Below are 12500 nucleotides of genomic sequence, written 5' to 3' on the forward strand. Positions count from 1 at the left end.
TGTGATACAATTTTTTTTGTAACTCCTTTTTGATAAAATTCTTAGAAATTTGGACCCCTACTTCTTCTCCGAATCTTATTGCCTTTTTTGCCAATTCGTCTGCTATGTCGTTGCCGATGTTTCCACTGTGTCCTTTTACGTATGTTAGAATAATTTGGTTGTTTACTGAAGCATTTTGGAGCAGTTGCTTAATTTTAAATATATAGGGGTTGAGGTTTTCTGGATTATTTATCCCCTGTAGGACTGACAGGCTGTCTGTCAGCAAATGATAGGTGCTTCGATTTTGTTGTAAACTAATATATTCTATGGCCTTGGTTATAGCCATAGCTTCTGCTTCAAAATTGTTACTGTACTTTGGTAATGAATATTGTTTGGTGTCTAATAATTTTTGCTCTTTCATAACTACAAAAGCTGACCCAGCTCCAATTTCATTGCTTGAACCATCTGTAAAAATTTTGTAATCTGTTTCTTGATTGAGTTCTTTATTAAACTTAAATCTTAATCTTTTAGACGGATGAATTTTCCATTTGTCAATTTTTTTAGTAATAGAATCCGCATCGAAAATTTTGTCATTCCAAATAAACTGCTTTCCATTTTTGATAATGTTGTGTAGTTCTATCTCTTTTTCTAATTTTAGATGTACTGGTGGAACATTAGCTAAGACGTTTAATGCATTATTTGAAACTGTTTTATAGGCTTTAGTTATCGATATTAATGGTTTCCGTTGTATTGATTTCAATCTTTTGATTATGGTGCCAATGTTTCTATACCAGACTGGGCCTGCATAAGTTATTATTCTTTCCATTCCCCTTACATATATTTCCCTAAGTTGTTTGTTTTTAATACCTCTGTTTTTACCTGTAAATTTGTTTAAGTTAATTGACAAGTCGAACACTTTCTCTTTTATATAATCTAAATGCGGAAGGAAAGACAGGTTTTCATCTAAGATTACTCCTAATATTTTCATTTGCTGTACCTTTCTTATTTTATTGTCTCCTAATTTAAGTATTGGTGGGCTTTTTGAATATTTTCCTTTAATAACCATAAATTCGGTTTTTGTTGCATTGAATTCAATCTTTTTTTCGAGGCCCCATTTTTGTATTATGTTTAATGTCTGGTTTGCTTTATCTTGTAGCTTTCTTTTAGATGTTCCTTTAATTATTATTGTGATATCGTCGGCGAAAGCTTGCACATATGTTTTTTCTGGGTAATTTTCCCTCAGTACCTCTGTAATCATTATGGTCCATAGTAATGGACTTAATGGGGATCCTTGGGGGGATCCTTTTCTTAGGCAATACATTTTCTGAATGTTTTCGTTTTTGTACGAGATTTTTCGATTTGTCATGATTGCATTGGTTAATTTTATTAAATTTTTTGGGCAATTATTTTCTTCTAAGTACTTAATTATTTCTTTTTTATCAATGGTGTTGAATGCATTTTTGATATCCATTGATATAATCAAAGCTCCCTCTTTATCTAGAGAAGCTTGGTCTAATTTTTTCTTTATGTTCTCTAATGCCTGAATTGTCGAGGTATCGTGCTTGAACCCGTATTGATTTTTGGGGAATAATTCGTTTTTGTATAAGAAGTGATATATGCGGTCTTTGAGTAAGCTTTCTAGGATCTTTCCGAATATTGAGTTTATTGCAATTGGTCGGTAATCTGCAGGTGTATTCTGACTTTTCTTTTTGGGGATCAATATTATTTTTGATACTTTCCAGTCCTGAGGAAAATATCCTAGTTTTAAACAACAATTAAATATATTTACAAAAAAGGTATTTTGCTTTTGATTTATTAATTGAATAAATTCCGTTGTTAAGTTGTCCGGTCCTGGTGCGATATCTTTCTTTAGGTTCCTAATTATTGCTTCCACTTCCTGTTGCGTAAACTCCCCATCATCTTCAATGTCATTGTTTATTTCCTCTTCTTCGACTTTTGTTTCGTTTACTTCGTTTTCTCCTGCTAAATCATATAATTTACTTATAATATAGTCGACTGTTTCTGTAAGACAATTTGTTGATGAACCGTCCTCTTTTATCATGCTTTTTATAATGACTGCTTTTTTAATTTGATTCCGGGCTAATTTGTATCCTATATTAAAAGGATTCCTCGTTACTTTGGCTAAAAAATTTTCCCAATCCTTCTTTTTCGCCTGTGCAATATTTTCTACATATAATTTATGTTCTTCATAATATTGAGCTTTAAAGATTTCTCTTATATCCCCTCGACTTCTTTTGAACCGTCTTTTGATTGCTCTAACTTTTTTCCTTTGTATTTCTAGTTCCAGGTTCCACCAGCTTTTCTCTTGACCTTTTCCCTTGGTAATGCGTTTTTCATATTTTTTGTATAAGTTTTCCAATGTATTATAAAATTTTTGTATTAAATGCTCGACCTCCTGTACATTATTCAGATTTCGTGATTGTAATTCCCAATCCATCTTTAGTAAATCTGTTAATGCTCTTTGTTTCCCTGTTTTAGTTATTTTAAACATTTGTAATTTGGCCTCTTCAAATATTTCTATTTTGATGAATTTATGATCACTGTATGAAGGTTCATTTAAAACCTTCCAATTTTTAACTTCCCTAATCAAATTGTTTGAAACAATAGATAGATCGATCCAACTTTTGCCCCTTGAATTTTGGAATGTTGGTTCACTGTTCTTGTCGTTTATTAAGTTTAAGTTATTTTTAATAATAAACTCTAAAACTAATTCCCCTCTATCATCTAGTTTGTCACCTCCCCAACTGTGGCTTTTTGCATTAAAATCTCCTGTTATTAAAATGTTCTCTATATGTGTTTTTTGAATCACGTTCTCTATTTTAGTTAGTAGGTTCTCTATGTTCCCCTTAGGTGCTGCATAGCAGTTGATTAGGAGAAGTTGTTTGTTCTTAAATTTCATTATTACTGCAATAAAATCCTCTTCTATTTGTACTGGAAATATGTTGGTTACCCTTGAGTGGAATATGATGCCAACTTTTGGGTTATCCTCATGCGCAATAATTCTATCTTTTATTGAACATGGTATAATTTTACCTTTTAAGTGATAGGGCTCTTGAACTAATGAAATATGATGATTTCTCCTTTGTTGATAAATGCTTAAATTCTGATTCGCCTTAAAGGACCTGCCTAAGTTAACCTGTATCATTTCTAATTTTTCTGTTGAATTTAATTTTGTATTCACCATTTCTTTTCTTTTTTTTTTTTTTTTATACGAGGGAAAAGACTGTCTAAACCCGGAGTTGTCGTTTGGATACCGCTTGCGTATCCTGTCTAATTAGAGTTCTGTTAACTCAAGTTGGCGGAGAATTCTGTCGAGCTCCTGCTCCCTTCTGGCTTTGTAAGTAGGGCATGCCCTTGACATCATGGAATGACTTACCATTTCTGGTTCCCACCCGTCCTGCTTGCAGGCGCTGCATAGGTAATCTTCAACTCTGCATTCTTTGTAGTGATGTCTGCCACTACACTCAGTGCATCGCGGCGTCTGAGATCTACACCATTTTTGTGTGTGGCCGTATTTAGCACAGAAGGTGCATCTTGGAACATAAGTATTGTCGAATACTCGGCACCTATTCCATCCGATGTTTAATTGCTCTTTACCTTGCAATTGTCTCCAAGCTCTGTATTCCAAGCTTACGATTACCGTTTTTCCTTCTTTACCTTGCCATGTGGTTACTATTTTTATATCTTCTTCTGTACATGTTAATCTATTCTGTGAAATGAGTTTCCGAATTATTTCCTCAGATGTGAGTTCTTCATCTATGCCAATAATCTTTAATTCTGGTTTCTTACTTTTTGGCCTCTGCGTTTTCATTCTTGCTCTGAGTTCTGGGTCGTTTTCCATGAGGTTTTCTAGGTTTTTTAATCCTTCTTTTGACGAGGTTGACACTACCATTCCTCGCTTCCCCTCTCGCATTTCTGGGTCACTTAACCCGAGCTCCTGTGGGTCTATCCTTTTTTTTTATGGCAGCTTGTACTTCTGCTGTGTTCAACGTCTCGGACGTGACTAAAAGTGCAAATTTGGCTCTCTGTTTTTCATTCTCATCCTTTTGCGTTTGTGAAAGATGGGAAATTTGGTTACCCTCTGTTGTCGTGCTCGTCCTACCTTTAACCGCATCCGCATATGATGCGACCGTTGTCGTTGCCTTTTGTTCTTTGTCTCTGGCACCTTCTAGCCTCGCTACCTCATGGGTGGCTTCCAATGCCAAATTTTTTGTCCTAGAAAATTCCGTCATGATCCTGTCTATTAACTTTTCCTTTTGTTGATCTCCAGCCGCCAATGCCAAGAGCGCCTTCATAAAGGACTTGTCCACTTTCATTAACTTTTTTAACAGCTGTTTTGCCCTAGAAGTCTCCTTTGTACTGTCTTGATCTATTCCTTCATCTTTGTGTTTTTCATGATCCTTACGATCTGTCTTCTCCTGTGCCGAATTCGGTTGAGACTGTGTCTCTTTGTTTTCCTCTAGTGTAGATTTACTTACCTTTTCCCTTCCTTTATTTGTGCTGGTTTTAGAGCTGAGGTGTCTATCCTGTGCGAGGTTCTCCCCTGTTTCCGGAGCTTCGTCATCTGAAGACCACCAGTCGTCTTCATGTTCTGAATAAACTGTAGTCAAACTCCCTTGATCATCACCATCATCTATAGGTGTTAGAGTGTGGTCCTCTTTTCCGGTAACTGCCCCCGGAGCTCTTTTTTCTAGTGGTTGCTTTATATTCGTCTTTGCCTTTACCGCTGGGCTGTTTCTCAACATTTCCTCTTTTGTCACTGAATTTTTTTTGTTCTTTCCCATGTTTACCTTTCAGCGAAACCAGGGTAGTCTCACCCAAAATAGCAGCCACGGATGTCGAGTAATCCTGTGTCCCTCCCTTTTCGGTTCGGATTGCAATAGTTGGAAGTTTCCTAGCTGTTTTTGTGAATTGCTGATGTTCCGCCAAATCTAGCCAAAAAAAACTAGTAGGAAGGCAACACTGAAGATGTCTCCTGAATAATTAATTTTTTTTGGCGTTCTCAATTGTGCTAGGCTCTCGCGGTTTTTTTTATGTCTATCTCCACATTTAAACGAATCTTTTGACACCTAAATTATCATCCCAGAGCCTCTAGAAGCCGAGATATGAATGCTATACTCAAAATGGTTGGGTCCCACAACAAGATGGCGGCCCCCACAAGGTCGTATGGTGGGAAAAAATAATTGTTAATTTCTTCTCGACGGTCGAAATTTGGCCAGATTCAGCTCACTACCCTATATCCTTCCTCTGCACAATTTAACACTATCACGGATAATTAATGTGCTCAATTGCTTTTTAATCGAACTTTGAACTCCAGGGGGCAGGCTCTACAGTTATGCCCAGCCAAGATGGCAGCCCCCATACCGGCGCATACACGTGGTAAGAAAGTTGATTTTTGCTGATAAATCTCCTGTATCTCGCTGAATCAAGCCGAGATGGTAGCGGCGAGGCTTCGGAACGTCCCAGGAGCGATGAGAGTGGCTTTCAAGGTGCGAAACAACTTTTTCTTGCCGAATTTCTAATTTGTTCGAAGTGAGGCCAGTGGCTGCTACCTCTAGCCCTAACCGCGATGTGCGTCGTTGATTTAGCCAGATTGCGGTCGCTTCAACGCCCGTCTCGCATCGCCCGAGACGCTCCAAGCCTTTATAAGGTCATGCGAGCAAATTTAGAGGACTACTTACAGATTTGATGATCGCAGAAGGCCCCGAAGCGGGAGGTACCAGTGAGGCTGCAGCTCGGCCGGCCGGTAGGTGGCAGTCATAGGGACAGTGGGAATCTCGTTAATCCATTCATGCGCGTCACTAATTAGATGACGAGGCATTTGGCTACCACAAGAGAGTCATAGTTACTCCCGCCGTTTACCCGCGCTTTTTTGAATTTCTTCACTTTGACATTCAGAGCACTGGGCAGAAATCACATTGCGTCAGCACCGATCAACGGCCCTCGCAATGCTTTGTTTTAATTAGCGCTGTGTCTAAAGGTACGTCGGACGTACCCGAATACCAAAAGCTAAAGGTACGTCCGACGTACCCGAAACCGTGAGTCTAAAGATACTTCGGACGTACCAGAATACTAAAAGCTAAAGGTACGTCCGACGTGCGCTTTCTCGCAAGTTTTCACTCAAGCGACTCAAGTTCCACCTGCCCGTCCGTCGTTTTCAAGCAGTTCGCACGACTGACCTCTTAGACGCGCGGATCCGAGAAAAAAAAAGTTTTCGTCAACGAGTTTGTAGTTGGACGCGCAGACGTTGCACCGGTTACATCAGACGTTGCACGGGTTGCACTTTCTCGCCTACTCAAGCTTGGTTTATACCACGGAAATGTTTATTCCTCCGTGGTTTACACGCAGCTATTATATCGCTTGATTAGGAAAAAAAAAAGTTTTCGCCATCGGGTCGATTTCGATGCAAGTAGTACAAATCAATCCATTCCAATCCAGTTCTTGGAGTCCGTCCGAGTCTGTCAGGTGTTCTGTGAGTCTGTCTTATCCATAGTCTTATCCGTCCTACTTGTGTGGCGCCATTCTCCCGTCTCTTCAGTCAGCGTGTTACAGGTGTTCTGTGGTGACCGTTCCGCAGCACGTGCGGCGCCAGTCAAGTGTTCCCGTTCCGCAGCTCGTGTGATGGCTGGCAGCAAAATGAAAGTTGGGGACAAATTTCCAACGTTCAGGGAACTGGAAGCTGCTGTGAAAGGATACAGTGAAGAGAAGTTCGTGCAGTTTTACAAACGTGACTGTCGAACTGTCACAGCGGCGAAGACCAAAGTGAAGCGTTTTCTGAACGAACGACTTGGAATGTATCAGGTGGTTTACTGCTGTATCAAGGGGGGCAAGTCTTTCAAGAGCCGCAGCAAGGGGGAAAGAGATACCAGGTGAGGGCCAGCACTGGTCATTGTTTCCTTTGTGTTTCTTTCTGTGCTGCCAATCCACCATGGTCAGCGACGTGGTTGCGTTGTACACATCATGCATTTAGACGATTGTTTCCTGAGAGACATTGAGCATGTGACAACGGATCACTTTCAGCACCTTTCAGGCTGGATGTCCGGCGTTCGTGAAGTGCAGGGCCTCTGACGATGGGAACTTCCTGGAGGTTATTGAAATGAATGAGGACCACAACCATGAGTTATCGAAGGTATGGAGTTCCTAAGCATCCTTAAAAGTGTGCGACAGTATCTTAATGCCCTGTCCTTCATCCCTCACCATGTGTTGTTAAATTAAGCCAATACAGCTTTTGCTGTTACCTGTTCATATTGGTTAGTGAAGTTCAGTTCTGTTTTTTCACAGAAACAAACCTGAGTTTTGAGGTTATACAGGGTGACATGCACCACTGAAATATACTTTTGACGAAATGTTTGACGTGCTTACTTGATCGCGCAAAATGTTCTCGCTCAATTCTCATTGAGCTGGTAGCACCAGCACAGGGGATGCGAAGTTTTGCGATGTCAAATTAATGGGATCAAAGCAGTACATGCAGGTTCATTTCTTATTCACACTCAGAGGAATTCCTGCTGCATCATTATTACATTGAGGCAGATTAACTGCAACTTGCTTGTCATCAAAGCCGCCATTCTACAGTGCTACTACATTCAGGAACTGTGTCCTTGACATCACATGCGAGCCATATATAGGAAACACAGATTTACAGTTACAAGCATGATAAGGTGAGATTGAAGTGAGCTTGCTTGTGCTAAGAACCTAGATGCCATATATGCAGAATGTTGTCTGCACTTGTTTGCTTCACTCTGTGAGCTTGACATTGCATAATGCAGTTAACCTATAATTGCATATGTAGTTCAGTTTAACATTGAATGAAAAGTTTATTTTATTGCAGTTACTCTACAGCCACCTGCCACAAACCAGAGCATTAAGAGAACCAGGGGCCAAGGAGGAAGCCACACAGCTCTTGGCTTTGCATGCCAACAAGAAGTTGGTTAAGAAAAGGATAGAAGAAAAGACGGGGAAACTTGTCCTGCTCAAAGACTTGAGCAATGCGGCCTCTTCCCTCAGACCACAGACAAGGAATGACCTCATTAAGACTGCAGCTCTTCTGCAAAATGAGCATGGTAAGCACCTGATATTGTAGCACAAGTTTTTAAATAATTGCATCTGGGTTTTCCAGTGGGCTTCAGAGAAACTCGTATGTACAGTCGGCCAAATCTTTTACATTTAGACCATGAAATTTATTTCTACAGGTACAGACTACCACATCCTTGCTGATGGGGAAAACTTCCAAGGAATTTTGCTGTCCAATGAGTCTATGCGGTCAAATATGGATGCCTACCCAGAATTCCTAGGAATTGATGCCACCTACAAGCTTCTAGAAATACGAACACCAGTCTATGTGATGCACGTTGAAGACTCCAATGGAGACACAGAGACAGTATGTGTTGCAATTCTTGTGAATGAGTCTGCACCCACTATCAAATGGATGTTGGAAAAGTTCAAGGAACTGCACCCATCTTGGCCAAAAGTAAAGTGTGTCATGGCAGACAAGGACCTTTTGGAGCGTGACCTTCTCAAAGAAAGCTTCCCGCAGTCGAAGGTGCTCATCTGTGTGTTCCACACTTTAAAGACTTTTCGACGCGAGATTGCCTGCAACAAGATGAACATCACTGCAGAGGAAAGGGACCAAGCCCTGGCACTGCTCCAGAAGATGGTCCTGTCACGATCGAGTGAAAAATTTGAGGAGCTTCAACTGGAATTTGACAATAATGTTTGCCAAGAGATCCGCTCTTACTATGACAAAAACTGGCGTCCCATCAAGGATGAGTGGTACACTGGACCCAAGTTTATGTCTGAAAACTTTAACAACACTACCAACAACAGAATTGAAAGTCTGAACGCAAAACTGAAAAGTGTTATAAAAAAGAATAGCTCCCTTGAAGAGTTTGTGTGCTCACTTTTCACAGTATTGAACGCCTTGAGCGATGAACGTGACCACAGAGCATTGACAAGCATATCCAAAAGACCTTGCAAAGCACCTTCTAGCCCTGAAGAAGCTATGTATCAGGAATCATTGACTCCCTATGCCTTTAAGCTTGTAAGGGAGCAGATCTACCTGTCAGCCAAGCGAGTACCAAGTGACCAAAAAGCAGATGTGTTCACATTCGAGGCGTCGTCTGGCAACACGTCAACAACAAAAACTAACTGCAATTGTTCCTTTTGGAACGCTATGAGACTGCCATGCCGGCATGTGTTTGCAGTTAGGCGGACTCTGAACATTAGTCTCTTTGATGACAAACTTTTTCTAAAAAGGTGGTCCAAGGCATATTACTACTGTCATCAGAGAGCCTTCCTTTCTCAAGAGAAGTGCACAACTGAACATTCCATTTCGGAGCAGGCTGCAAAACCTCGGAGGCCAATGTCGCAGCATGAGAAATACAGGGAGGTATTTCCTACATGCAAGTACATAGCTCAACTTGCTGCAGAAGAAACAGGTGAAAGATACCAGGGCCGTCTAAAAGTTTTGTTGGCACTCTCTGAGGCATGGGAGCAAGGGCGCGAAATTGAAATCGTGGAAGTGTTGCGTCATGAAGCCTCATCCCCTTCATCACCAGAGCAAGTCAGACGCCAGCTGGAGCTGACTGTGTCCGTAGAAGAGAATGCAGAGTCACCCAAAGCTGCATCAGGTGAGGATTGGGACACGTCTGAAACTGCAGATCAGAATAATTCACATGATCAACCAGATCTGCCTCAAGCACCTTTAAGCCATACCGGGGCAGAACCACTTCATACCACTCCTGAGAAAGAGCAGCGTGCCCATAATGCAGGTGCATGCGAAACTCCTGATGAAGTGAGAAAGGCACAGCCACGCGAGAATACCTTGGCCCCTGCAAGCAGCGCCGGGCCTTCAGACTACATGCGCGAACGCCTCGGAAAGCTGAAAGTGCCCGCTAAGGTGAAGTCACGAGGTCGACCCAAAGGGGCGGAGAAAACCGTTATTGGGCTTCCACGACGGCGGCAGGGACCCCACAAATCAGCAGCAACACTGCAGCCATTTCGCGATCTGCCTCCTCAGGAAAAGGAGCTCAGGATCCTAAGTTGCTTAGTTCCTCAGGGCCTGCTAAGTGAGGTTCAGCAGGGGAAACTGCTACTCGGTGAGTTGTGAGATTTACCTTTATTTATGCTTAAATTTCCTATTTTGTTGCAACTTCAGTCGCTATCTAAGGTGTAGTACGAAGGTGTCTGATATCACCTATAGGGCTGCAACTACAGCTACATTCTGTAAGAATATTGAGTGTTCAATTCACAAAATAAACCTGAGCCCTAGAAATAAGTTCCCCTTGTTCAGATTCATAGCATTCTGTTGTACCTTAAAGCCATCTGATGGCAGGTTCAGAACACTTATTCTGTAATTTTTACAGGTGAGGACCAGGTGGAAACCATACCTTCCAGGATTCCAGAGACAATCCTCGACGAGGAAGTTCACCTTGACTGTGTCCAGAAATACTTCACTGAAGACGGCTGGACAGCTGTGCTGGCAACAGTCAAGGTGAAGAAGCAAACCATAAAGTGGAAATGCAACGAATGTCGGGACCTGTTAGAAGAGGACCCTTCTGTGATTTGTGACTTATGTTTGTGTTGGTTCCACCAAATCTGTACTTCACTGAGCAGCCGCAACAGGAATAGTTCCTGGTTTTGTGCGAAGTGTGTAGCAGCAGCCCAAATGTAAAGGAGCTGCTCCGTGAGTGGAACACAGCGATGGGAAACCTGCTGCAATTGCTCCTACGTGCTATATTTTGTTAAAGCTGGTCCATACATGCTACAAATGAGCAAAATTACTCCAACCTGCTACGTTTTGTGAAAGCTACTACATTAATGCTACAAATGAGCAGAATTGCTCCAAAGCTTCTACGCAAGCAGGGTTTGCTTCTACGCAAGCAGGGGAGCTCGCAAGCAGGGTTTGCTTAAGCACAACAAAAGATGGCTGAGTGTATGCCCCACTGGCATGCTTATAAAAAATGGAAGAAAGCTTAGTGCTGTTTCATGCGAGTGACATTTACATGTATTGTGTGTCTGTGTATTTGTTCCTATTATTCTTCATACAATTGTGATCCTTTGATTAAAGCTTGCATTAGTTGTGCCTTCAGTGAACACTGAATTCATTCATTGTATACATAGTTTGCATTGACGTCACCATGGCCGCCATCTTAGGGCCCCCAGCTACTTTGAGATGCTGGGTTAGCTCAAACGGTGACATAGGATTTGTGCCGGTGCCCTTCGCGTTCCTTTGATTCCCCACAGCGCGCCTTGCGAACAGAAGAAAGTGGGGACATCACAAAAGAACACGGGGACCGAACAACTGTGTGTCCTCCTCTGCAATGGTACTCTCTAATGACATAAAAAGTCACGGTTGCCGCTATCTCGGAGCACCCAGTGCAGAGAACCTGTCTGTGATGTCACGTGAAAACTATGTATAATAAGAGCATTAAAATGCTATCTGGCCTGTCTTTTTCGTTTTTGCAACCTGCTAAGGAGGAGATCATGAGAGCACCCAGGCGTAGGCGGCTAGCTAGTTAGTGATCTAACTTGGCTAACCAGATAAATAAATTCGTTTGGTTTGCTAAGAAATGCTTTGCATTTAAAAATCTTACATCTTGTTTTTTTCCCTGCAGTAATTAGCTAACGACCCGCTCATCTGGAAACCTCGTGGACTCAAGCGCGCTGGTTAGTTTTTGGGAGCCGGTCGCAGTTACGGTTTCAAAGGTCAGCGAGTAGGTCGGCTCCCAGAATGGTTTTCGTGCAAACTCAGCTGGCTACATAGGCGCATATCACACAAAACCGCGTTCGCGAGAGTACCGCACAGAACTCTTTGCCCGAAAATTGCTCTGCCGAGGGAAGGACATCAGCCTCTGTACTTACGTGCGAGCCTCCCCCTTTCCGTTCAAAAGATCTGCTAGGAGAGAACGGCACCGCCGACATCGACGCCGTTCGTCAACCACGCGATGCTCTAAGTTTTCCATTGTCACCGGTAGTACTCGCTCCCTGTCAGTCTTTTACGTGAGCAGGCTCGCACGAAGGCTCGTTTCTTCGTATATATGCAAAAATTGGTACGCGGTAGCCGTGGACCCACCCGGCAACTCCCGGCGTACGTCCGACGTATCTTTTTTTTTTTTTAGACTCAGTTTCGCGTACCCCCGACGTATCTTTAGACTCACGGTTTCGGGTACGTCGGACGTACCTTTAGCTTTTAGTAATCGGGTACGTCCGACGTATCTTTAGACTCACGGTTTCGGGTACGTCGGACGTACCTTTAGCTTTTGGTATTCGGGTACGTCCGACGTACCTTTAGACACACCGTTTAATTAGACAGTCGGATTCCCCCGGTCCGTGCCAGTTCTGAGTTGGCTGTTTTCTGCCGGCCGAAGCAAGAACCTCAGGCGCGAAGCCCACGGAAAATGCACAGCTGTGGCTTTCCACAGGAAGGTCCCGACGCTGGTCCGGGCTCGGCCGCACCGCTTTTTACGGCGGCGAGCCTCGCCCAGTCCCGGTGCAGTGCCGTT

The 12500-nt window shown here is 42.5% G+C and overlaps 1 protein-coding gene across 1 annotated transcript; it reads left to right on the forward strand.

Annotated features, from left to right (window-relative positions):
* Positions 1-5961: 5961 nt before the first annotated feature.
* On the forward strand, positions 5962-11091 carry LOC142793786 (zinc finger SWIM domain-containing protein 3-like). Its single transcript, XM_075885809.1, has 5 exons — positions 5962-6869; positions 7021-7129; positions 7829-8060; positions 8190-10094; positions 10362-11091. Exons 1-5 carry the CDS (start codon positions 6622-6624, stop codon positions 10667-10669), a joined length of 2802 nt encoding a protein of 933 aa, XP_075741924.1. The 5' UTR covers positions 5962-6621; the 3' UTR covers positions 10670-11091.
* Positions 11092-12500: the final 1409 nt, after the last annotated feature.

Source organism: Rhipicephalus microplus, unplaced genomic scaffold (genome assembly GCF_043290135.1).
Source record: "Rhipicephalus microplus isolate Deutch F79 unplaced genomic scaffold, USDA_Rmic scaffold_332, whole genome shotgun sequence".
Classification (NCBI taxonomy): Eukaryota; Metazoa; Arthropoda; class Arachnida; order Ixodida; family Ixodidae; genus Rhipicephalus; species Rhipicephalus microplus.